Raw genomic sequence first — 24,814 nt, 5'->3', positions numbered from 1 at the left:
ACAGATCGAGAACTGAGACCTTGGAGAATGCACGCAATGTGTGCGAGGTCACATAGTAATACATGGTAGAGTCAGGACTTAAACCCAAAGTTGGGTTTCAGAACTTAGGTTCTTTGCCTCTATGCTTTACTGGATCTAGAAAATGCTGTTGAGACAGTATCAGCCAATGCTAAGACCATTTTTTACCTGGAAAAATAGGTTCACATTAAGTTTTGAAGTACAAATTAATATTCTGCAAGAGTCTGCTCGTTTAGATATCAGCAGGTGTCTGGCTACACAGGGTTTCTATAGGACAGCATCTCAAATGACTGCCCTTGCCTGTTTTCCATCTCACAGCACTCACGAGCAGGTTAACTTGTCCCATGTATCATTAGCAATTCATGACTTATTTGTGAAAGTGCAGGGACAGCACTACTACAGGCCTAATACAATGAATATCTTATTAGGAAGAAATTAACAAATGAATTGTTGCTGATCAATAAGTGTTGAAGAGAAAATTACAATGATAGTAAAGCCTAAATAATTTATACACGATATTGATTTTTTCATTACATTAATTATTCTTTACAGCACCCATAAGGAACTAGGAGAATAAAACTTTCAAAGCAAAGGAATTTATCTACCGTGGTGTATTGTAGGCTTAAGTCTGAACTTTAAAGACAAAGAATGGACCAGGATAGTTGACAAATATTTTTAGACTAAAAATGCATCAGGTAATAAATTTGACACTTCCAATGTAGCTAAGTTCCTTTGTGTTGCCCAACGTTTTTATACACAATACTTTTAACAGTTATTTATCAAGAGAAGTATTGATAGAAATGCTTATAAATAGAAATATTAGAAACAGAACAATCCATTAATCCACCTCTTTCATGGCTTATATGAAAGGCACAATGACAAATTCGCTGAAGCCACATGGGAAAGAAAACGTTCTCTGAAACCTCTCCCAGAACCTTTAAGTTAACTGGACTTAAATCCAGTTGAACAGGGTGCAGGTTCCTTATTGTTAATAACTTTCATAGCCAGCAGAAAACAATTCCCTAAGGCCATTTTCTCACAGCAAGTAACTTTCATACGGAGGTAAGGGCCTGAAGATGATCTTCCTGTTTACACACTATTGCTGACTTTAACCTTGTCACAAAATGCTGTCCCAGAGAACAACAAAAAAGTATTGTGCATAAGAAGGGCTGTGAAAGAGGATGGAGGTTGGTGTGTTCTTCATGGATGACGGTGTTCCCAGCAACTCAAAATCCCCTCCTACAGATGGGAGAAACGAATTTAACACATGTGCACCAATCCCAATGGATGTTCTAGGTACAGACATTGCACTGAAAATTGCTTTTGTCATTCATATGTTGAATAGCGTCTTGCTCATGGCGTTTTGACTCTAGAAATTAAAGCAGTGAATCGATGGTTCTTTTCTTATCTTTTCTATCGGAGTTTTCTCAGATACCAACTTCACTTAACTATTTTTCAGTATCTAATATTAGGAGATTCCAGGTTCATAATGTTTTATACAGAGTTGCATGAATATATACTTTCAAGCACATCCTATCTCCCCCCAAATAAAGATGGAAATAGTGTTTCAAAAGTCCTTTAAAATTAAAACTAAAAACATTAGAATAGTTTCAAGTGTGATATAATTTTTTTCTTCCCTCACCTGTTACCTTCAGTGACTTAAAGCCACATTAATATTATTTTTAATGTGCTTAATGTTCTTGGAAGAAAATCTAAGCAACAGAAAGCATCTCATCTCGTGAATATGCTTTTGCAAACTAGAGCCAGTTTTGCAAATTATTTTGTCATGTCTTAACTAATATTGTTATATAACTTCAAATTTATAAAGTACCTCACACAGATATAATATAGATAAAATGTATATTATCCACTCTGTATCATAATACAGATCCAACTGTCCAAATGTGTCACGATCACCAGTCAATTCTGGAGCACTACGGGGACAAAACACCCAAATCTAGCATCATTTTTATTACTCAGTGAAAAGTCCCTCGTTATGGTGACAGCTCCATTGCTGAGTGTCCTTTGCTGCATCCACCATTCTTTGGGTGGAGACTAATGGTCCATACAGAAAATATGTGGTACAGGTACTAAAAGAAAGGGTATTTGTTCTTAGTCTCATATGTAGAATTGAATTGGGCACTCATAAAATGAATTAGAAGAAACTTCAAACTATTTTAAGCCACTGTGCAAGTTCTTCTCCATTTTCCCCCCTTCTACCCCTGTAACCCCAAATCCATTCTCCACCTTTCTCTGCCTTGGTGAGGCATGTGGAAGGAGGAGCTCGCTTGTCCTTTAGCTTCCAGGTAAATCCAGCCACTGGAAGACAGTGGGAGGAGACAGACAGGTGGGAGGAGAAAGGAGTCAAGATATTTCCTTCCCCCCACCCCCCTCAGCTCCTTACTGCTGGCAGTGGCTGCTTTCTACAAACAGCTCCTCTGGGGAAGCCCTTCCTACCTCCAAGACTGTAGCTCCTGTCAGGCGCCTGCAGACATGGGATACTGACACTGCCTGCCTGACTCCCCCACTTCATGCCCAGGGTGGTTAACTGCTTCCCTTGTTACTAGTTGTAAGGAACCTCATGTCCAATGTCGGTGCCCTTACTCGGTCCATACCTCTGTAACTAGTCCATTGGCAACACCAGAGGGTACCTCTGTTTGCTGCCAGGACCTACAATACAGCTACTAACGTTTGAAACAGCAACCTGATACAGAAGAATAATGTATAAGTAAATAAAAGAACATCAGCCACATTCACATACACCAGCACTGCGAATCAGATAGCCTCTTAGATACGTGATTACTTCCCATAAATGTACTAATGAGACAAACCATTGCATACAAGATGCATTTCTGACCTCAACTCTCAATATCACCGTCTTTCTGATTCAGTTCTTTACGGATTTCATTCTTCACCTTGACTACTTTTGTCCTTCTCCTCTCCCTCCTCCGTAACATCCTTCTAATTTACTCTCTGCATTATCACTGTCTGTTCTCTCTTCCTTGACATGTCACCTTGTTCTTTACTGTATTATATGGATCCTACCTGCAGATTTCCACACACAGGCCACATTACCACGTACCTATATTTAAAGTCATGTTTACTTTTCCTTCTGGGTCTATGTTTTCATTTTTTTAAGTAAATCTATACAATTCTACAAGTTCCTAATTAGAGTCCACAAAATACAGAAGCTATCGTCCAGGTTTACAGTCATATATCCATAACCTTGAATTCTTTGAAAGAAATACTCTGTAAAATATAATAAATAAATATGGAGGACATCAGGGTGCTTAGCTTTTCTACCCTCTTATGTTTATAAAAAAAACTAGAATGCAGGGGCAGCAGTGAACATACGGTGTTAAATGCAAGCGTCTGACAATAAATGACCCAGTACTTACCAATAAAGCACGGTACTATATTAATAATAGCAATGAACTACAAATATTTATGTGCCCACAGGCGACTAATCCAATTTCACTGCAGGATTGCTTCATTTATGAATTTAATTGTATGTGTTTAAACATTTTTGTTGCTGTTTCATTAATATCCCATAAAAAATAAAATGACATGCTGAAGAAAAGAAAGAACGCAAGTTTCTATTCACAGCATTAAGTGCCCATTGAGTGCCCATGGTATCCCGAGAATTAACATTTACTTTTATCATTTATGGCTTTTCTTTTGCATCACACCTTGCAAGTTCATTTTTGCATTGTTCAGGATGAAAAGTTCCAGATTCAAAGAGGGCAGTACAGGTTTACATATCATTTTAGTTTCACACAAAACAACGCAGATGTGTAAGACGACTCCCATGAGAGAATTAAAATAGTGACTTTGTCTGTGTCAGGCTCTGTTTGAAGAGTGTCACATGCATTCTCAGCGCTCACCATGAGATAGTACTATTATTCCTCCCATTTTCCAGAGAAGGAAACTGAAGTACAGTGCAGGTAACTGCCTTATTCAGGGTTATGTGACAGCAAGTGGTTGAACTGGATTAAAATCGAGCTACCTTGACTTCACAGCCCATGCTGTAAACATGACCCTAATCACATTCACAAACTGGGCATCAGCACGATTTTCAGGAATATTCAGGGGCTGATATATTTGTCATTGATTTTCTCCAATTTCTGTTGAGGACTTTTTTCCTTACTAAGGGTCTCCTTCCACTGCTCTCCAATATCACAATCCTTAACCACAACCGCCTCGACCATCGCGCTTTGACCAGTAATAATCCAGAGTCTACGTTATTGGTACTTTTCTCATCTTCCCATCCTACATCAGAGTTCTCACGCTCTTGGTTTAGGCTGATTTTTCCGTGAAGTGAGAATGAATGATGAGATTAACCTTCCCAAGAGGCAAGAACATCTGTTTGTACCCAAATGAATGTCTGATCTGTGGCATACTAAGAGGAGAAAGCTCCTAGAATGTTCTAATAAGCCTTGGGCTTGATACATACTTTGACTCTTCTTCTAGCGAACAAGGGGAGTTGACATCTTGTTAATTATGAAAGGCAATTATTAACAATTCGAAATTGCATGACAAAAGAAGAGAGGGATGACACCAAATGTTTGATAATCCCATCTTTCAAAGAACCAAAGTCTTGTCAAGTTATGCCGATATTTTTTAAAGGTAATCTAGAACATAGAGCATATTTTTAGCCGACATTGACTGAATATCTATAGGTCAGTCTCTGTACTGGGAACTTTACATATGTTTACTGAATAACTGTATTTGCTAGAGGAAGATATAAACAAATAACACTTGTCTAGGTTCAACAAGTATTTAGAATAATTCCCAACACACAGTCAAATGCTTAGCTATAATTAAAACAAAGTTATATTAGCCAATTAAAATCAACAGAGACTTATCTATGATATCTATAATTTAACAAACTCAAAAACAAGATAATTGATTACTACAAAATATTAATTTGGGTTCCGCATTTACTTGTTTTCATACTAAACCTATTTCTTGGCCTAATAATTTATTTCATGACTCTTAAAATCACATTAGGAATTGCCAGTCTCAATTAAACCTGTTTAATTCATTATCAAGCATAAATAACTTTCAAATGGCATAAGCTTCTGATTGTCCTTAGTCAAAATGAGACAATAATAATTACCTTTGGGGAATAATAAGAGTCTAAGTTTAAGCAAATCCGTATCGCTAGTGGCTAAATTGACCTGCCTTCCAATTATTACATGAACATTTATATTTCTCTGAAGTCAACTCTTTCAAAAATCCCAAGGTAACCAGCAAGAAAAATGCAGAAAAATAAATCATCTCTTACCATTTACCACTTCCAGTTTTATCTTCACAACTCAAAAAAAAAAAAAAAACCTGAATGGGTTTAGTTCAACCTCCTTCTGATTTATAGCAAATATCAGTGGTTTGAACCAGAAGCAATACTTTAAGAGACCCTGTAATGAACATATAAGTGGATATGGCATATAGACAGAATAATCTCTTATCTCCTTGGTTTTATACTGCACACAAACCTGATGGTGAAAATTAACCTTCTTTGCAGCTCCACATTTCTAATTAGAAGAGACATCAAAAAGATTATCCCTTAGAAAGCAGTATGGGCCATAATATTCTAGATAGCCTTGAAACAGAGCTCTGCAGCCTCCTTATATATTTTAGCCTGCTGTCTAAAGGAAAAGCAATAACCAGATGGTGTTCCAAAGTGGTTATGGCTTTTTTGCGGCAAGTTTTGTTATATTTTCTCACCTTACCTTTTTATACTTATTATGAAGAAGCAGACATTCTAGTATACAGGACCTATTTATTGCTGTTGGCCTTGAATGTGTAAAATAGTCTATACCATCAGACTGTGCTATACTAAAAGTTTCCTTGGTAGAAATGCTTACAAATCTTTGAGAATTAACTAGTTCATTTATAATCCTTTTGTGTGTGTGTGGTGGAGGTTGTTTTGTTTTCTCTGTACAGGGCAAGAAAGAGGAGAAGAAAGATACTGTGAACTCAGCTTAGATTAGAACACAGAACCTTAAAATAAAAGGCCGCACAGGCTAAGCCCTCCCCCAGGAAGAAATTCCTTCTACAACATCTGTGGTTAATTAGCTACATCTAAAATGTTTACCGCTGGAGAGCACGCCACTTCACAAAAGAGTTCATTCTCGTTGTAGACAGTTATAAATTTTAAGAAATTCTTTCTTCCTCTGAGTTGAAATCCTTATCCCATCACTTCTATCCTACTTATCCTAATTCTATCCTTTGGAGAAATACAGAACAAATCTCCTGCACCTTCCACATCTTCCTTCTTTGAGAATTTGAGAGCAATTTTTATGTCTCTCCTATTTTTCCCATCTCCATATTAAATATTACCAGCTCCTTCAATTACTCCTCATATGACATGATTTCCAGATGCTGCGAATAAACTGGAGTAGTAGCTTGACTCAAAATTTTTCTTAAAAGGTTTTTAAAAGAGATCTGAAGGCTTATTTACAACTATAATTGACACAATTACAAGGACTATCCAGAACCCAGTGGTCTTCCAGAAGCTGTATGCTAGCTCTCCTTCTTGTGATACACACATACACACACACACACACACACACACACACACACACACATACACACTACTGATGGGATGGTTCTGTGATACAAAGTGGGTCAGAGACCCTCATTTCTCTGGTCACATTGATTGGCTGAAAGAATAGTCACAAGTTCCAAGCTGGACTAATCTGAGTCATTCCCCAAGGTTTTAAACTGGAACTCAGAGAAGGCCTGCTTTCCTCTTAGCTGGTAGAGCTATTAGATTTGATAGCCATTTACTCATTTCATGGAATAAGCCAATTTGATATAATGAGTTCAATATGAAAAGGGGTGTGGAGAGAAAGTTCCCAAATCTCCAGTTCCAACCATTCTTAAAACCAACTCTATCCCTATCTTTCCTGTGTTCTGGTTATTAAGTCAATAATTCCCCTCTGCCTGAATTGAGCTCGAGTCAGGTTTGTATCATCTGCAACACAGAGGGTCCTATCTAATACAATGTTCATAAGGTTCCAGGCACTCTAACAGGACCAATAGAATGCGGTCATAAAAGAAAACAATTGCCATCCTACCCTACAAAAGGTATGGATGGAATCTCTTTCCATCATTCTAAGAATGAGAGAGATAATCACTTATTGAGGAAGATCAAGGTCCATCTTGCCTAATGGCCCAAGCTCATAGGGCTGACACTATTTGTTCAAAACTGTATTCCTAGACCTATCACACAGTAGGTGCACACAGTCGGTGCTTAAAACACTCTCCACTATAGGTGCTTAAACACTCTCCACTATAGTTGTCATAGTGAACAGAAGAAACAGTAGGCAAAACATTGAATATAAATTATCAAAATGAAGACACGAGTTCCCTGGGGAAACTTTAGACATATTTCACCTCCTTAGTATTAGATAACCCATTTGCCATATAAATTATGGAACTAGATTATCTCTTCAGTCTTTTTTAGCCATAAAATGCTATGATTTTATCCACACTCAACAATGGTAAAGAAGAGTCTTCCAAAGACCCGGGTATGCAGACAAAAAGGGGAAACATACTGCAATAATGAAGGAAGTATAAAGATAATGAGAAAGCATATCCTACCAAATGAATAATAGAGAAAAGAAAGAAAAAGAATGGGAAGAAATCATCACTAATATGATAAAAGAGGTCATTCAGATAAGCCGTCTTCCTCTTGGCTTCCTATCTTATTCTAACCAGTTTCTGTGGTCAGAAATGCCCTCTGTACTGGATCCAAACTGCCAGTCCCAGAGCCTTGCCCCTTCCTGGCCCCTTATAACCCATATGACAGTTCCTTCCACTCTACCACAAATCTCCTTCCAGAGTTGGCTCCCTGCTTCTGCCTTTGGTCCTAGATGTTCCCAACTCCTCTCTCACCATTCCAACCAGTTTTTCTTGTCACCAACAGAGTGTATACTCAATTATATTGTGTCCTCCCACCCCTGTCTCCCATCCTGTCCTCTGCAATGACTGATGCCCAAATGGCCATCCATAATTTTCAATTTATTGCTTAATGTTTTGAACTTAGAATTCTGTCTCCATACAAATAATCATAAAATGGCATCTCTACGAATTAAGGTGACCCATTTACACTGAGCTGCTCTAAGGAATTGACCTCACATCCTTTCGTGAAAGAAGGCCTTGATTAGGGGAAATACTGCTATTACAATTAGCAACTAATATTTAAGTATTACTATATACCTGCATAGTAAGTATTGAGTGCTGTGTACCAGCATATTATACTAGGCACAGATACTATACCAAGTATTTTACATGCATTTGCTCATTTAATTCTCATAACACCTCAAAGAGGAAAGTACCAATATTATCCATATTTAAAGATGAAGAATCTGAGGCTCAGAAAGAGCAACTTACTAACTTACACAGCTAGTAAGCACAAGAGCCACGTCCATCTGACTCGATAATCCTTGCTCTTACGTGTAACATGACCCACAAGGACACTGATCCCTGTGAGAAGTGGGGAAGGAGGGGACATTGGGGGAACCAAAAGCCAAGAGACTAGGGCACCAAAGTCAACATGATCTACTTCTTGATTTTGCTCAGAGTCAGCCCTATTTGAAGTAGAACCTTGCTCCCATTACGTAGCAATAGATTATCTGCCATTTTGCATTGTGGAAATGGACCCTCCACTATCCAAGCTAATCTAGTTGACTGTAGAATGCTGTACACAGACATTCTCATGACAGACAACTAATTCAATCTTCTCTGTGAAGAAGATGCAGCTGAACATCTCTTCAACTTTTTCCCTATCGCTTTTGATGCAGGGCACTTCGCATAAACCACAGCTATTCCTTCCTAAAGTATCCAGAGAAGAAAAGTAATTGAGAATTCCAGGAAAGAAAGAGAGGGTGAGGATGAAGAGGAGGAAGGATTATAAAAAATGGTACCAAAAAAAATACTACCACAAAATTTTAAAAAATTTTTAAAAAGCAAACCAGCGCAGGTGATTATCTGATAACTTCTGATTCTGAGAGAAATGAGTCCATCACTAAACAAAGAAAAGCACTTGACTGTGCAATAGAAACCATATGTTCAAATAGCCAAGGTGGCATTTTCCTACATCACACAGTAGAGAGATAGTGAGTATTTTCTATAGAAGACCTCACTGCTGTAATCTGCACAGGGTCTATAGCAGCAGCAGCACTTCATCACTAAGCAAAAATCCAATTGTTTTTAGATTCCATAATCACTAATTTCTCTAAAATCTTCATCTATTCACTAACAGTTTTATATACATTGATAGAAAATAATGCCAATCCCTACTGAAGAATCACTAGATGTTTCTATGTGATAGTCAGTCTCTAGTTTAAGTGAAATGGAAGCTGGGAATCAGACTAGTAAACTCTTTGGGGTCATTCAGGAATTAATACATAAAGGTGTAAATACAAAAAGTACAATTTGGGGTGAAATGTAGCAGAGACTCTCTCTCATGAAATAATAATGTCTTTTGGTAGAAAGTTTGTAAGTAATTATCAATTGAAAAATTGTTTTAAGCTAAAATAGAAGGGCGGGATCTAAAACACTACCCAATTAGAAATCTTTAAAAGTAAAAGGTCCTTAAAACATACTAAGAAAGGAGCCTAATGCTTTCATTCCAAGTCCAACCAGTTTCTTATTCTAAGCAATTTCCATTAAACAGGGAAAGGAGCAGGGAGGAGAGAAAGTATTTGAAAAACTGCCAGAGTAAAAAATCCCATAATGAAATTTTGCTCATTCTTGGAGAAATGAAGTAGAATTAGATGCTTCAGTGGTGGTGAATTCCAGAATCTGGGTAGCTTCCAGTAAATGAAGCTTTTCCATAACATCAGGTGCAAAAGCTATCTGATATCAACATATTGAGCTTGAGTTTTTAAAGTCCTATTTCCTCGCACCAAATTGTTTGAAACCTTTGAGACACAAACCTCAATAAACTAGTATTCCAAGCTTTTAATATTTTAGTCCCTTGAGCAAGCATGTCAGATTAATCTTCAAATTGCAATGGGCAGAAAGAACATTCAACCAAAATTCTTAAGCCCAGGCCTCTCTCAGAGGATGTTAATAAGGTATGCAGTTTCATTGGCTATTAAGATTTCAAACTTTCCTAATTCTCAGCAGCATTACTATTTAAAAGCGGGTGGGGATGGGGGTGGGAGAGGAAGCTAGTCTATCCGGAAAAGAAGGGATTTTACTTATTAAATCTTTGAATCCACCTAACATTTACCACACTGCCAGGCACACAGTAGGCATTTAACACATACTTTCAGAATGAGTTGATGGATCGGCCTGGGGGAGAGTGGAAATCTTGCAGAGAACAGCATGAGTCCAAACCCTGGCATTGCTCAGCAACAAAGCCCATCTCCAGAATTAGGGTTATCGAGGTAGAGCAGGAATTTGAACGTGTGTCTTCAAAGTGGCATCAAGAGGACTGTTTCCTGAGCTGGAGAACAGCCACCCAAGAGCCACTAGACTCGTCTCCGGCTTCCCCATGCCTGGAAAACTCCTGCCCTGCCTCTCTACCTCCAGCTCCCCCTGCCTTCTACCGGCTTTGAGTTTCGACTCACAGCACTTAGGTACAGGATTCGACCTCGCTAGTCTAACCCAGGCCTCCTGGCCATTCCACGGTTCTCCGAGCATCGGCTGGGAGGGAGGCCGGCCACACCATGCTAGGCAAAAGGAAGGACACACACACGACGATGGCTCCCATCACCTTTGGGGGAGGGGGGATGGGAATCGATGGGGGTGAGGGGGGGAGCGAGTTCAAGGCCAGGGCACTATCCAAAGCTTCCTTATCCCTCTCCTAGAGCCTCTGGCCGAACCGCTGGAAGATGCTGGGGAACCAGCAGCACGCCGCCCAGTGAGCGCGGGGCCGCCGGGGTCGGGACTGGGGTGGGGGGAGCTGGGAGGGGGGTGGCAGTTGGCAGGAAGCGAGACGCGGCAGGGGACAGTACCTGGTATGGCTGTGGTTGCGGGGACAGTCCTTCTTCTCCATGATGGCCGGCACACAGTTGGTGAGCTCCGTCCAGTCGGCGTGCAGCCCGCAGCTCCAGCCGGTGGAGAAGCGGGAGAAGAGCCACGTCTCCTTCTTGCCGGGCCGGTGGCAGGTGCACTTCTTCTGGCCGGCTTTGCAGCTGCACGGCTGCTCCAGCCGGATGTTCTTCACCAGGTGCCGCCCGAACGTGGTGCCCCCGGTCTTCTGGATGTGCAGGAACACGATCACGTCGCGCCCCTTGATGTTGAAATCCACGAAGCGGGTCAGGTCCTTCAGGGTGAAGTTGAAGCGCGGCACGAACCGGGGCAAGGATCCGTTCTCGGGGGCCTCGGGGTCCGGCTCTTCTTCCTCCTCCTCCGCCTCCTCCTCCTCCTCCGGGTCCCCCGGCTCCTCGTCCTCGTCCTCCGGCGCCGCGGCCCCCCGAGGCCCCTCGGGCGGCCCCCGGGGTGGCGGGGGCAGCTGGGGCCGTCGCTCCCAGTCCTCGAGCGGCGCCTGTGCCGGGCGGGCGGGACCCGGGGCGGCAGGCTGGCCGGCCTCCCCGGCGCGGGGCTGCTCCCCGAAGTTGGCGCAGGAGCTGGTGCAGGAGGGGGACACGTACTGGTACATGATGACCACGAAGAGAAGAGTGAGCACCGGCGTCAGCAGCCACTTGTTGAACCTTTCATCCATGGTCCCGCTCTCAGGCCGGCAGGCTAAGCGGCGGCGGCAGCGACGCTGTCGGGCTCCCGCTCGGAAGTTTCGGGGACTCCGGGGCGCGGCTCCGAGCCCGCCGCTCCTCCATGCCCCTGACGCCGAGGCGTGCGGCTGGCTGGCGGCCCCGCGGCACACCGGCGCTCCGGGGCTGACAGAGCCGGGCCTGCGAGTCTAGCGGGGAGGCGGGCGCCGGCGCGTGCCGCGGCGGCTGCGGCGTGGGGCGCCCTGCGCTCCCGGGGGCGCCCGGCTCCGCCGGCTCCCTGCTCCCGCCCGGGCGCGGCGCGCGCTTTCAGGCGGCGCGGGGCACCCCGCCGCCGGCGCTCAGGCGCTGCAGAGCGCGGCTCGGGTCCTGGACCTGCCCCGGGGCAGCCGGGCAGCCGGGCAGCTGCGGCCGCGAGCTCGGGGGCTGCATGAGGCTCTCCTAGGACTCCGGCCAAGGGCGAAGGCGCGGCCCGGCCGCACGCGGGCCCTGCGCCCCGCACGCGCGCCCGGCGCCTTTGCCCTCAGGTCTCGAGGCGCCGGAGCCGCGAGGACGGACGGCGCCCGCCGCAAGTTACCAGAGGAGCTCCCCCCCGCCCTGCTCCGCCCCGCCCCGCCCCGCAGCGGCTGCGGACGAGGCGCCGGTGCGAAGCCGCCTCCCCGGGCGAGGCGCACTGCTGCTCCGGGTCGGTCCGCCCAGGCGCGGGCACGCAGACACACTCGCACTCACTGGCTGGCGCCGCCACAACCCGCCAGCCGGTGAGACAGGAGCCCTGCTCCCCGGAGCGAAAACCTGCCCTAGGTACGGAGCATGCGCCAAAGCCTTCCCCAGCCCCCGAAGAGTTTCCAGGGGAGGAGTCCGCGGCTCCGCGGGGCTCGGAGCAGGCAACTGGGGGTGGGAATCTCTTCAGCCTAGAGCCAGGAGAGATTCGGGAGAAAGGCAAAGGCGGAGCGAGGAGAGGATCCGAGGAGATCGTCGCTGGCGCTGATCCGAGACCTCCAAATCCGCAGCTTTCTCAATCTGAGAGTGGACAGAAATCTGGCCAGTCTGTCTGCAAGGATAACACCTGCCCACTGCTGGGCAGACTCACCTAGGCAGGACTTTGCAGGAGTTGGCCGGTCCCTCGCCGGCAGGGGATGTTGGCTCTACACTGCTTTTAATCTCGACACAAGACGTTGTAACTGGTGCTCAAGTTTTATTCTGGTCCTTCCGCACGTACAGACTTGGTGTGTTCAACTCTACAACTTTATTCAACCAGCATCCATTCATCAATTGTCCATGAGGCGCCCACTGTCTATCAGGCTCTGTATTCAATGCACACTTCGTTTCTTCCAGTACCAGATAAGTCCAGCCCACAACCATGCAGCACTTAGATCATAGGAGGAGTTTAGGGGTCACCTCGTAAAATTCATCCTACTAACACACGCTGAGCTCCTAGATGTGCGAGATTCACCCCCTCTCCCCGCCCCATTGCAGACGATAAGACCTCTACTTACCTGTATTTCACAAGCTAAAAAGCTCTTGATCATGTGCAGATTTTAACTTTATTTTTCAAACATCTAAATTTTGCATTGTTCTGAGAAACAAATCTTTAACAACAGTTTCTCTTCTTCAGATAATGAATGGAGTAAAATATTGGAGTAACTACCCCTCCACAATTCCTGGACTTGCTTGACCCAGGTTGAGAGTGGCAGTGTATTGAAGGTGGACACAATGCAGTTTGATTCCCTGACTCAGGTCAACACGTCCCTCCTGGGTACCCGGCCAGTCCTAGTTTCCCACACCCAACATCCCAGTCTTCGTAGCATCCAGCCTTCCCACCTGGCCTCTTTCTGGATCTATGCGGTATTTGTCTCTGTAATCAATCAATCAATCAATCAATGTGCTGATTTATTCCATTTGTCAGACTGTCCCCTTCACAGCCATTAGTTAAGATCCAGATTTCTTTCAACGATGCTAACGCTTGCCCAAAGGAAGTTATTTTTATTGTTCTAGGCAGGTTGGATTCTTCTAAGAAAACGTCCCTCTTCTGCTTCCTTTCCTCTTTTCAACTCTATAAACAACCACCGTGTCCTCCCTGAAACTGTATGAGACTATATTAGTAAGAAAGGTGTTGGGTAAGATAAATCAGTTTCTTTAAAGCTTACTTGATTCTATGTCTCTTTTTCTCACTTAAAGTTTAAAATCCTATTAATGGCATCACATTACTCTCCAAAGCAGGAAACTGTGATAGAACAAAATCCAATAAAATCCAACAATTATTTCCTGAATGCATCTAGTTAATGGTGTTACTTATTTTTTTAAATATGCCTTTGCTTTAGCAAAGTAAAAATCTATTATACCTTTTTGTATTACTTTATTTGAGAAGTTTCTTGTTTTCTATAAAATCACTTGATATCAAATGGATAAATACAACCTCATTAGCTACCCAAATGTATAACCTGAGTACTGGCGGTAACTTGTACAGTGGAAAGCACTTTCCTAGCCATTGTCTCATTTGCTCCTCAGAACAACACTCTAAGGAGATAAGAGAAGTACAGTCCTCCCTTTTTATGGCTGGGGGGAAAGGGGCTGGTTTTAAGATCCCTCTCCCAAATCCTGGGATGCTCAAGTCCTTTATATAAAATGATGTAGTAGTTACATATAGCCTATGCACATCTTCCCATATACCTTTAAATCGCTCTAGATTACTTATAAAACCTAATACACTGTAAATGCTAGGTAAATAGTTGCTGGCACACAGAAAATTCAAGTTTTGCTTTTTGGAACTTTCTGGAATTTTTTTCAAATGTTTTCTGTCCTTGGTTGAATCTGTGGATGCAGAACCTGGGATACAGAAGGCCAACTGAATAATATCCCATTTCAAAGATGAGGAAACTTAACCAAGGAAAACTAGGTGAAAGCAAAGACAATTAGAAACCACTTACATCCCTGAAATACATTCAGATTGCCATTTAAGAAATCCAATGAACATCAACACAGAGCCCATAATTTCCGCTCTCCTCTCTTGAGATCCTTTGAGTCAAGAGGCAGGAAGAGACACAGAATTGCAATAGAACAATTAAATTATTTTCCCTCCCCCTCTGGCTTTACAGGCAAAGCTGAGAAATTGCTACATCCTGCATTGTTTTGGAACCTAGTCTGTGACTTTCCAGATAAACAGGGGAAAGACAATGACAATCTTAACATGATTATATCATTGTTAAATTATTTAGGAGAATTTCAGGAGAAGATATTATAGCAAACAAATATAACAGCTATGTTGCTAACAAAATGCACGTTTCCATAAACAAGTGCACTTTTAACTTTTTTCAAAGAACATTATCCCAGAAGATCTGTTTCTGCTTTCAGTAAAATAACTAATGGAATGCCATAATTTCCTTGAGGTAAACACAAGGAAAGCAATTCACAGAATCAAGCAATTACATAGATAATTCAGGGATATACCCAAATATTCGTTTTTTTAATGATAGGTAACTTTGGTTGTGTTAACGGTCTGCCTCAGGTGTGCTCTTCCTATTATAGTTGTGGAACTTGGTGTGAACCTAATCAAAGCTCTTAAATCACATGCAATAAACATGCTTCCTTATCTACAAGGGCAGACCTCACGTTCAGGTGAAAATGAATAGAAAGTTTCTAAAATTGAATGCTCTCCAGGTAAAAGGAAAAACATGTTTGCATTCAGCTTACTACGGTTACTCCACAATGACACCAGCTGGCAATTGTTTCTGGCTAATAGATTGCAGCTACTATGATTCCTACACAAATTATTAAAATAATAAAAATAATGTTTTCAAAGAGCTTTCTTCCACTTCCTTTGCCAGTCTTGCGATGAGGTTGACACTGTCTGCGAAGCAATTTGTTCACCTAATTTTATGCCTTAATAAACTGTACTACAATTACGTTCTTGCCTGATTCCTTCTCTGCCTTAACTTTAGTACTCTTCCTCCCTGTTCTTCTCAAATATTCTCAAACACATTAACAACATTGCACTCCCCTAGGATTCAAACTTTTGATTAGAACAGTCCCCATTTAATCAAGTTCAGTTGGGAGATGAAATTGCATCTCAACTTCTCCACTTTCCCTTTGGTGCCAGAAACTGCCTTTGAGAATGTTGAGGAAACCCTGGAGAGATGAACAATCCAAACAATCACAGAGAATAGTTTCGGATTCCCTACATTTGCACACAGGAGTATATGGATATGAATGCCCTTCAATACAGATGAAAAACAAACTAGATTGTGTAAGTCATTGGCAGGGTAAATCTCTCCTTCAAGGATACAAAGTGCTCTTATACACTGAAATGACTTTTTTTTCATTTTTGTAAACAAACCAAAAGAAAAAAAAAAAAGCCCCCCAGGGTAAGCAGTTTTGCAAATAACCAGCAAAGCAATAGCTTTCTTTTTCCAGAGGAAGTTAAGCAGAAGAGTTTGTATAGACAGGGCAAATTGCAGAAAGAATGGTGATATTTACTGAATGTATTCCAGTTCACTATGTGATTGTAACTTTGGGGCAACCATAATCCTACATACTGCTTCCCATAAAGTTCTATTTATATGAACAGTTCATTCTTTGCTTTATTGTATGATACTCTTCATCCACCACTGATAGCCGCCTGAAAGTGATGAATGGAACTTATGCCACCTGTATGCACGATGTATTCACTAAGTCAGTATTGTGTAAGCAGATGCAATAGTCTTTTCATAGTAGATATTCACTTATTTCTTTAACAAGAACTTGTTAAGCACTTACTATATACCAGGTGCTCTTCTGAGTGCTTTGGATACTGCATTAATCAAGACCAATAAGGTCCCTGCCTTCGTGTAGCTTACATTCCAAGGGTGGAAAAATAAATGATGAAAAAGGAAACAAGATTCATCCATTTACTTCAAGGATATTTATTGAGCCCCTACTATGTTACCAGGTACTTCTAGGTACTTGGGATAATTTAGTGAACACTAGAGACTATAATTTTTGCCCTCAAGGGTTTAAATGTAAGCAGGGTAAAATAGTTGGGCCTTGTGGGCTACTGTACGACATTTACTGTGAAAGAAATGGGGAGCCACTGGGGGCGTTGAACAGTTTTTAAAGGGTCATTTTAACTGTTTTGTTGAGAATAGACTGTAGGAGGGTCAACATAGAAGCAGGAAAACCAGTTAAGTGGTGTTCCATAACCATGAGAGACGATATGGCTCCGACCAAGACAGGAGGCACAGGAGACACTGGGAAGTGGTCAGATTCCGTCCACTTTCAGGGCAGAGCCATCGGTGTTTCCTGCTGGATTGAACGTGGGGTGTTAGAGGAAGGCAGAGCCAAGGATGATGCCAAGGTTTGGGGCCCTTGCAGTCAGAAGGATGGAGCAGCCATCAACCGGGATGCCAGCTGGGACCATTGCCAGTGCTATCAGGGTAAATAAGGAGAGTGATGTTCAACACATAGATGACAGGGATGGAGAGAAGGAGGCAGTCATTTCCACCGGGCAGTCAGAACAGACTTGCTCTGCAGAGGCCAAGGGGCTGAGCCCTGAAGGATTAGAAGGAACCAGCCATGCCAAGCGTCCTGGAGAAGAGCTTTCTATGCACAACAACATGTGCAAAGGTCTGAAGTGGGAAAGACGTTGGCAGGCTCAAGGGAGAAATGGGACGTTAGGGACAGCGGTTGGGGCAGATCATTCAGAGCCATGACAACGGTGCAAAGGAGCCATCGGGGAAATTTTACAGTAAGGAAATGACATGACTGATGGATGTTAAAAGCTCACTCAGCTCTGTGAAGAATAGATTACGATTAGGAAGGGAGAAAGCAGGGAAACCAGTTAAGTGGCTAGTGTAGTTTTCCAAGCAAGAGATGACGGGGACTTGGAAGAGGATGGAAGCAGTGGAGGAAATAATTTACAGGCATGAATCCACAAACTTAGTGTGAAAAGAAGTAACTTTTTTCATTTTTTAATAACAGAAAGAAATTTTGCCTTAAAGATTCCATTTCCTGAGATAGAGGAAAATGAAAGCATCCAACTTAGTCACTGCTCAGTTACCCTCTGTCTCTTTACGGTAAACAGTGAAGTTGGTGCTTCTCCCCTTCCCTTTCTCTTTGCCTCTCTCTAGGGTGGTCTGAGCTAAGGGAGTTTATGTAGCATCTTCACACTGGCTGCAGGAGATGTGGTCTGCGGGGAGTATCCTGTTTCCACAGCCTTTCCTGACAATGTATAGTTAGTCTCACCTGGACGAAGTGTAGGTCTTGATTTCTGCTGGGTCTCCTGCTGCCGTTTTATGACCTCAGCTGTCATGTCCACACGATTTGCATCTTACTCAACTGTACTATGGGGCCCTGTCTGTCAGCCCCTTAGGCTCTTCTATGGCCTTTTCTCAGGGACACATTTGCATCTAAATCAGTGGTTTTCAACCCCAACAGACCCAGCACTCATTTTTTTTAATGATATTTTTAAATAATCCCTTTAATAATCCAAACTTAAATATCATAGATAATAGAATCTACCCACACACATAATTAACCAAACTAACCTAAAATGCCCTAACTTTAATGTTGAGATACAAAAAGAAAGTACTTAATAATAGAACACTGTATATTTTAACATGTAAATGCTCAGACCTGACTACAGTAGACAACATAAAGAAGTAGTCAGATGCTTGTGTCTCTTAAATATCTTGTTTGAATACAAGAGAAGTAAAATCAGAAGCCAACCCTTTCAAGAAGAATTTGAAAGAGCAGAGATGTTAGTGGATACTAGAATTTAAAATAGTCTTAGAATAAGTAAGAATAGTCCTGATTTATAAATATACATACGATAAGAAAAAGAAGCAAAGATAATACACCAAGACAAACTGCAGATTTTTGGAGTGAGGAAAATAGGGAAATATGATTTTCATAAATGAGCTAGGTTTTCTTTTTCAATGTTGGGTCAAAATACTTCTCTATAATATCAAGTATCTCAAAATAACACACTTTCTATCTTGAAGTCATGCTACACATCAAGGCTAATCCGATTTCTGAATGTAGTGGAATATTTAAAAGTCATATGGAAGCAAGACAGTTCTATCACTGCAACCACCAAATAAATGCAGTAGTCTCTCCGTCATTGTGAGAAGCCCAAACACCCCCCTAAGCATTGTTACCACTCCCACTGAGAATCTAGTAACTCCCTTTTCTTTCTCCTAACAATATGAATCAGTTTGGGGGAGATAAAGAGACCAAATCAGCACTCATTTTTTCCTCACTCAGTCAGACTTTGGTTCTTGATAGGTAAAGCCACACTTTTAGAATTTTTTTGAAATGATACCTATTTTTTCTTCAGAAAGTATGGTTTTGCATTTGAAACCAAAACTTGCAGACATTAATTACCCAAGCTTGCACAGCTAGTAAGTGATGGTACTTGGATTTGAACCAGGTGGTTTGCTTCAGATGGAGATAGTGACTGCATTCCAGATGGATGCTGGAAGCCAAATCAATAGGACTTGCTGATAGATTGGATAAGGGGGAGTGGACAAGGGGCGACTCAGCGATGATTCTGAGGTTTTTCATTGGAGCTACTAGATAGAATGCTGACATTCTATTTACTGAAAGGCTAGAAATTAAGGAGAAACCAGTTGGGATTCAGGAAAGGTGAATTCTAATTTTAGCTTTGGATAAGTTATGTGTAAAGTATTAATGAGACAGCCAAATGGAGATATTAAATAAATGGCTGTATATAGGATCTGGAGCTCAGCTATGACTGGACAGGAGATAAAATTGTGGTGGTTTTAATAACATAGGTAGCACATAGCCATGAGTGCTCTGTAAATATTTGTTGAAGGAATCTGCGAAAGACTAAGTAAGCAATTACTATAGTCCAAGAGAGAATTGAGACACAAACAAAAGGAATGGTACTGGAACAAAAGAGCAGAAATTTGAGAAACATTTCACAGGTAGAATTAACAGGATCTAGTGACTAAGTCTGAAGGCGTGAGAGAGGAGGAAATTGAGGATTACTCAAGGTATCCCAGCTTGGAAAGCTACAAGGATGGTAATACCATTACTGTGGGAGCAGAAATAGATAAAAGATTAGGAGTGAAATCAGTGTAGATAATTATTAATTCCTTCAGCAAATTTAAGTGTTTGCATTTTTCAAAAGGGTTTGAGCCTCAAAACATTTACATTCCATTTTAAGGAAGAAGGCTTTAAAAAGATACTTTCATTTTTCTGCAGTAAGCCAGATAAACTTAGTTTAATCACTAGCTTTGGAAACTAAAGTCTAAATAGAAGTGTATTTTGTAAAGACTATTTTCTCTTTCCTAATGTTTCATATGACGAATCAGGATGCAATGCTCCTTTTTTCCACATTGGCAATGAATTATTATCTTCAGAGCCTTTTCTTAAAACTTTCAGTTCTTCTCATTATTGTTTTAGTTTTATATTTCGTCAAGAAAGCATATTCTAAGTGCAAAAATCAACCGTTTAATGTAGCTACAAACCTGCCTACCGAAACCCAAGTCAAGGTCGTACACACAACCTCAGAAGTGCATATCTATTTTTATTCAGTTAAAAATATAAGTATTTGTTTTTAAAATCATGCTATGAAATGCATGGGGTTTTATCAATTAATTCTTAATTGTGCTCCAGACACCCAAATTCAATATACTTTTTTTGCAGAAAAAGCCATTTCAAAACAGTTGCTCTTTCATTTTCCTCCCTCCATGGAGTGGAGCTGTCTACTGAGGATTCTTTCCAGTGAATTGCTCTTAAGCATTTAATGCTAATGCTTCCCAACCATTGTTGGTTAAATGTTGTTCTTTGATTTTATAAGGTAATAATACATCATTTAAGTGTCTAACACTAACGTGCTGTCCTATGTCCTAATGTAGCAAATGCAGAAACATCTCATTCCCCTGGAAAAAAAACAAAATTAAAACATCTGTCTTTCTGGGTCTTTGTTGTGAGAAGTTCTGTTTGCTAAAAGCACAAAATGGCAGAGCAAGGTAAAACGATCATGTGCTTCACACGATGGCTCCTTATCCAAACCAAGTGCCTCACCCACGCTTGGAGAGGAGTGGGCTGGGAGCTTTGTTTGCTGTGGAGAGTGAAAACAAACACTAGCTCTTTGACTAGGGCTCTTCCCTGGGTCTGCTTTACCAGCTCCTGTTCTAGAACTTACGTGTTTACGTTGTCTCGATTGGATCATCAGCTCCCTTGTCTCACTCTACCACACTCCAGTACCAAGGACCCGTACCTCCCCATCACACACACACACACACACACACACACACACACACACACACTTCCTGGCAAAGGTCGATCAGGAATACTCTTCCACCTCAGGATCCATCTCACCCTTCCACATTCAGCTGAAACATCTTTTCCGTAAAGCGATTTGGACACGCCACAAGCCTTCTGTTGCAGGTGAAATTAATTGTCCCTTCCTCTTTTCTACCTCACTACAATTTTGTAGCTCTAGTATTGTACCATCCTGTATTTAAATTATGTTTATATGACTGACTTTTAAGTGAGATCGTGAACTCCTTGTAGGCAGGCACTGTTGATTACTGATCGCTCTATCTATCTAGTTCAGGTAGGCAGAATTCCAAGGTGACCGCCAATGACCATTGCCCTTGTATAATCCAGTCCTGTTGAGTGTGGGCAGAAGCTGTGATTCTGTTATGTTATATGGCAAAAGGGAGATATTTCGAGTTAGACCTGAGTCCTCTAAAAGCAGAAAGTTTTCTCCAGCTGGTTGCAGAGGAAGAAGTCAGAAAACCTCATTCCCACTGACCTGGAGGAAGCAGCAGTAATCATGTTGTGAATTGTCCATGAGGAACCATGTGGAAAGGAATTGCAGGCAGCCTCCAAGAGTTGAGAGGGTCCCTGAACAATAGCCAGGGAGAAAACAGGGACCTTAGTCACACAGCCTTAAGGAACCGGATTCTGTCAAAACCTGAATGAGCTTGAAAGCAGATTCTTCCTCGGCCAGGACATCGACCTAGCTGACACCTTGATTTTAGCATTGTGAGACGCTAAGTGGAGAATCCAGCCTGGACTTGTTACCTACAGAACTATGACCTACAAACTGTCTTGTTTTAGGCCAGTATGTTTGTGCTAATTTGTTACATTGCAACAGAAATGTAATACACTAGCCCAGTGCCTGGTACATAATAAAATATTGGCTGGTTAGTTACGAGGTGGATGGTTTCAATTAGTGAATGAGGTTATGGAAGGAAGGAAGGAAGGGAGGAAGGGAGGGAGGGAGGGAGGGGAAGGAAGGGAAGAGAAAGAAATATACTAATTAGAAAAAGGGCTTGTAGGGGCTTCCCTGGTGGCACAGTGGTTAAGAATCCACCTGCCAATGCAGGGGACACGGGTTCGAGCCCTGGTCTGGGAAGATCCCACATGCCGCAGAGCAACTAAGCCCGTGCGCCACAGCTACTGAGCCTGCGCTCTACAGCCCGCGAGCCACAACTACTGAGCCCGTGAGCCACAACTACTGAAGCCTGCAGGCCTAGAGCCCATGGTCTGCAACAAGAGAAGCCACTGCAATGAGAAGCCTGCACACCACAACGAAGAGTAGCCCCTGCTCGCTGCAACTAGAGAAAGCCCACACATGGCAACGAAGACCCGATGCAGCAAAAAATAAAATTAATTAATTATTTTAAAAAGGGCTTGTATTGTGGCGCATTCAAGGACAAGTGAATTTTCAGCGAATGAATAAAGGAATTTCTTACAATGATTGATGGGCCTTTCTGAACCGAACAAGTGTGGCAGACGTATTATGTCTGTTTAGATTAGATTTTTTTTCTATTTGTGTTTCCTGACTTCCATCCCATTCTTCATCCTTAATCTATCCTTGACCATTTTGTCATCCCTACCCTGACCTGACACCAACTTGTCTGGTGAGAAAGAAAAACAGCGCTGAAACCTGTCAGCCAGTAGCTGGCTTAATTGCTACAAGCTAGGCCATGGTGTTTTCCTGTTTTATATAAACAGCTTCCCATAATATCATCATCAGATGAGGACTCCATGATTACGAACAAGACAAAAACAAGACCACCCCATAAACAAGCCTGAACAGAGATCAAAACAAAGACACCATGCAACCACAAAATGACCAAACATCTCCTTCTCCCAGAAAATACAAATGACAGCTGCTTCTTTTCCAGTGACAACTCTCCCCTCAACTGCACCTGCATGTAGCCACTGCCTTCTCAATATTTCTATTTGGTTGCTTTACTAATATCTCCAACTCAACATATCTGTAACCAAATTCACGATCTTTCCCTTATGTGTGCCCCAAGTCAATGGCATAAAACCACCTCAAGCCAGAAACCTGCGAGTCATCCCTGATAATTCTTCTTCCTCACCCCTGATATTCAATCCATTTTCAAGCCCTATAGATTTTACCTTTTAAATATTTCTCAGAACATTTTAATTTCCATTAGCATAATAAGGTAAGGTACCATTATCCACTCCGTTGGTTCACAATTCATCCTAACTGGTTTTCCTATTTCTGTATCTGTCAATCTATTCTTTACCCTGAAGTCATAATATTCTCCTCATGTATCTGATCATATCATTCGCTTGTGTACAGTGCTTCAATGGTTTCTCATTGCTTTTAAGATAATGACCTAAATCTTTAAAATAGCCCTCAAGGCCCTTCTCATGCCCACCTCACCCAACCCCCTCATTATTTGCACTATAGTCACACTGGTCTTCTTTCATTTTCTAGAATGTACCATGGATATTGTATTTTGCCTCAGAACATTTGCATATATGGTGTCTCTTCTAGAACGTAGCACCCCACCCCCAATTCAGCAAGTTAATTTCTGCTTATCCTGCAGATCTCACTTCAAGTGTCACTTCAGAGAAGTTCTTCTGGATTCATTCCGCCACCATATCTTCTAGCACCTCCTCTTCTAGCACCATGTACCTTCATTCCACAGCATTTTAGCTGTTTTTAATTGTACATTTATTTGTATGTCACTTGATTAATTTCCCTTTTGTTTACTAGACATATGTTCCAAAGGGCAGTGATAATGCTTTTACTCATCACTGTAACTCCGCTGGCTAGCATAGCGGACACTCAATAAATATTTGCAGAATGATTGAATCTAGACTTTCTGAATATCCTTACCCTGCTAGTCTAGAGAGACAAATTTTACTCTGTCTTGACGTACATACATTAGGAAGACCGACATTCCCTCTTTTGGCAAGAGAGAGCTCAATTCACATTTGGATGAAGGACTTTAACGAAGTCTTTCTGCATTTTAAGGATGACTGTTTCTTGTGTCCTAAACTCTCCTTTTCCTTGCTGATGGCTCTTGTGTCTTAGGTGTGTTATCTGCCCCTATAAACTCTCCAGAATCCCTCACTCCCTCTGCTAGAAGAGTCACTAGTTTGTCACTTGAGAACTAGAGACTGATTTATTATTGTATGCCCAGTAACCTCTAGGGGGAACCAAAAATAATAGCTATTTCAGCAAAGAACTCTAAAGCAATTTGCTCAGTGTTCTCTAAAATAGCAAAAAGGAAGCCAGCTTGTGTACCACCATATGCTACAGGGTTATATTTATAAATACCCCTTTGCTGTGTTCTGAGACAAGGCACGAGTCTACTCTCCCTTCTGGCTCAGGGGACACACCTCTCTTTGACTGCTTGGGACTTCCCAGATTGTTTCCCTGCAGTATCCGATACTATAGAGGACAATGAATGAGCATCTCACGTAGTATGGGGTCAAGCTTAAAATGGCTCACTGCACACAATGACTTTCTTGGCAAGGCTTGTATTTTATCTTTGAAACCTCATGCAAATGCTTTGTTTCGTTCCATAAAATATTCCAGTATACTTTCATTTTAAAATGTTTTGCCCGCAACACTTTGACTAAAAGTGATATTGCCAAATGCTATGTCGACCTGGTACTCCTGCATAACCCTTAACACAACTCTCTACCAAGCTGCTATATATACACCAATTTTGCAACAGGGCTGTGAAGTTACAATATATATTTATATTTAAACATTAATAATATCATATACACAAAAGTGTACATAACATATAAGTATGGTTTTACAAAGCCACCCCCCAGCTTAAGAAAGAAAATATTATCTGCATCTTTGAAGCCCCCTGTTATTC

The 24,814-nt window shown here is 41.9% G+C and overlaps 1 protein-coding gene across 1 annotated transcript in view; it reads right to left on the bottom strand.

Annotated features, from left to right (window-relative positions):
• The window catches only part of LOC309615812 (heparan-sulfate 6-O-sulfotransferase 3), a gene marked incomplete at its 5' end in the record, with an annotated part of 321,001 nt that extends 309,300 nt beyond the window's left edge, over positions 1 to 11,701 (bottom strand). The window contains one exon of the mRNA XM_082365782.1: positions 10,992 to 11,701. Coding sequence (XP_082221908.1) covers positions 10,992 to 11,701 — 710 coding nt within the window. The remainder of the gene's footprint in view (positions 1 to 10,991) is intronic.
• Positions 11,702 to 24,814: the final 13,113 nt, after the last annotated feature.

Source organism: Balaenoptera borealis (genome assembly GCF_965194805.1).
Source record: "Balaenoptera borealis genome assembly, chromosome: 18".
NCBI classification, from domain to species: domain Eukaryota; kingdom Metazoa; phylum Chordata; class Mammalia; order Artiodactyla; family Balaenopteridae; genus Balaenoptera; species Balaenoptera borealis.
This window is presented reverse-complemented; position numbering and strand designations above follow the sequence as displayed.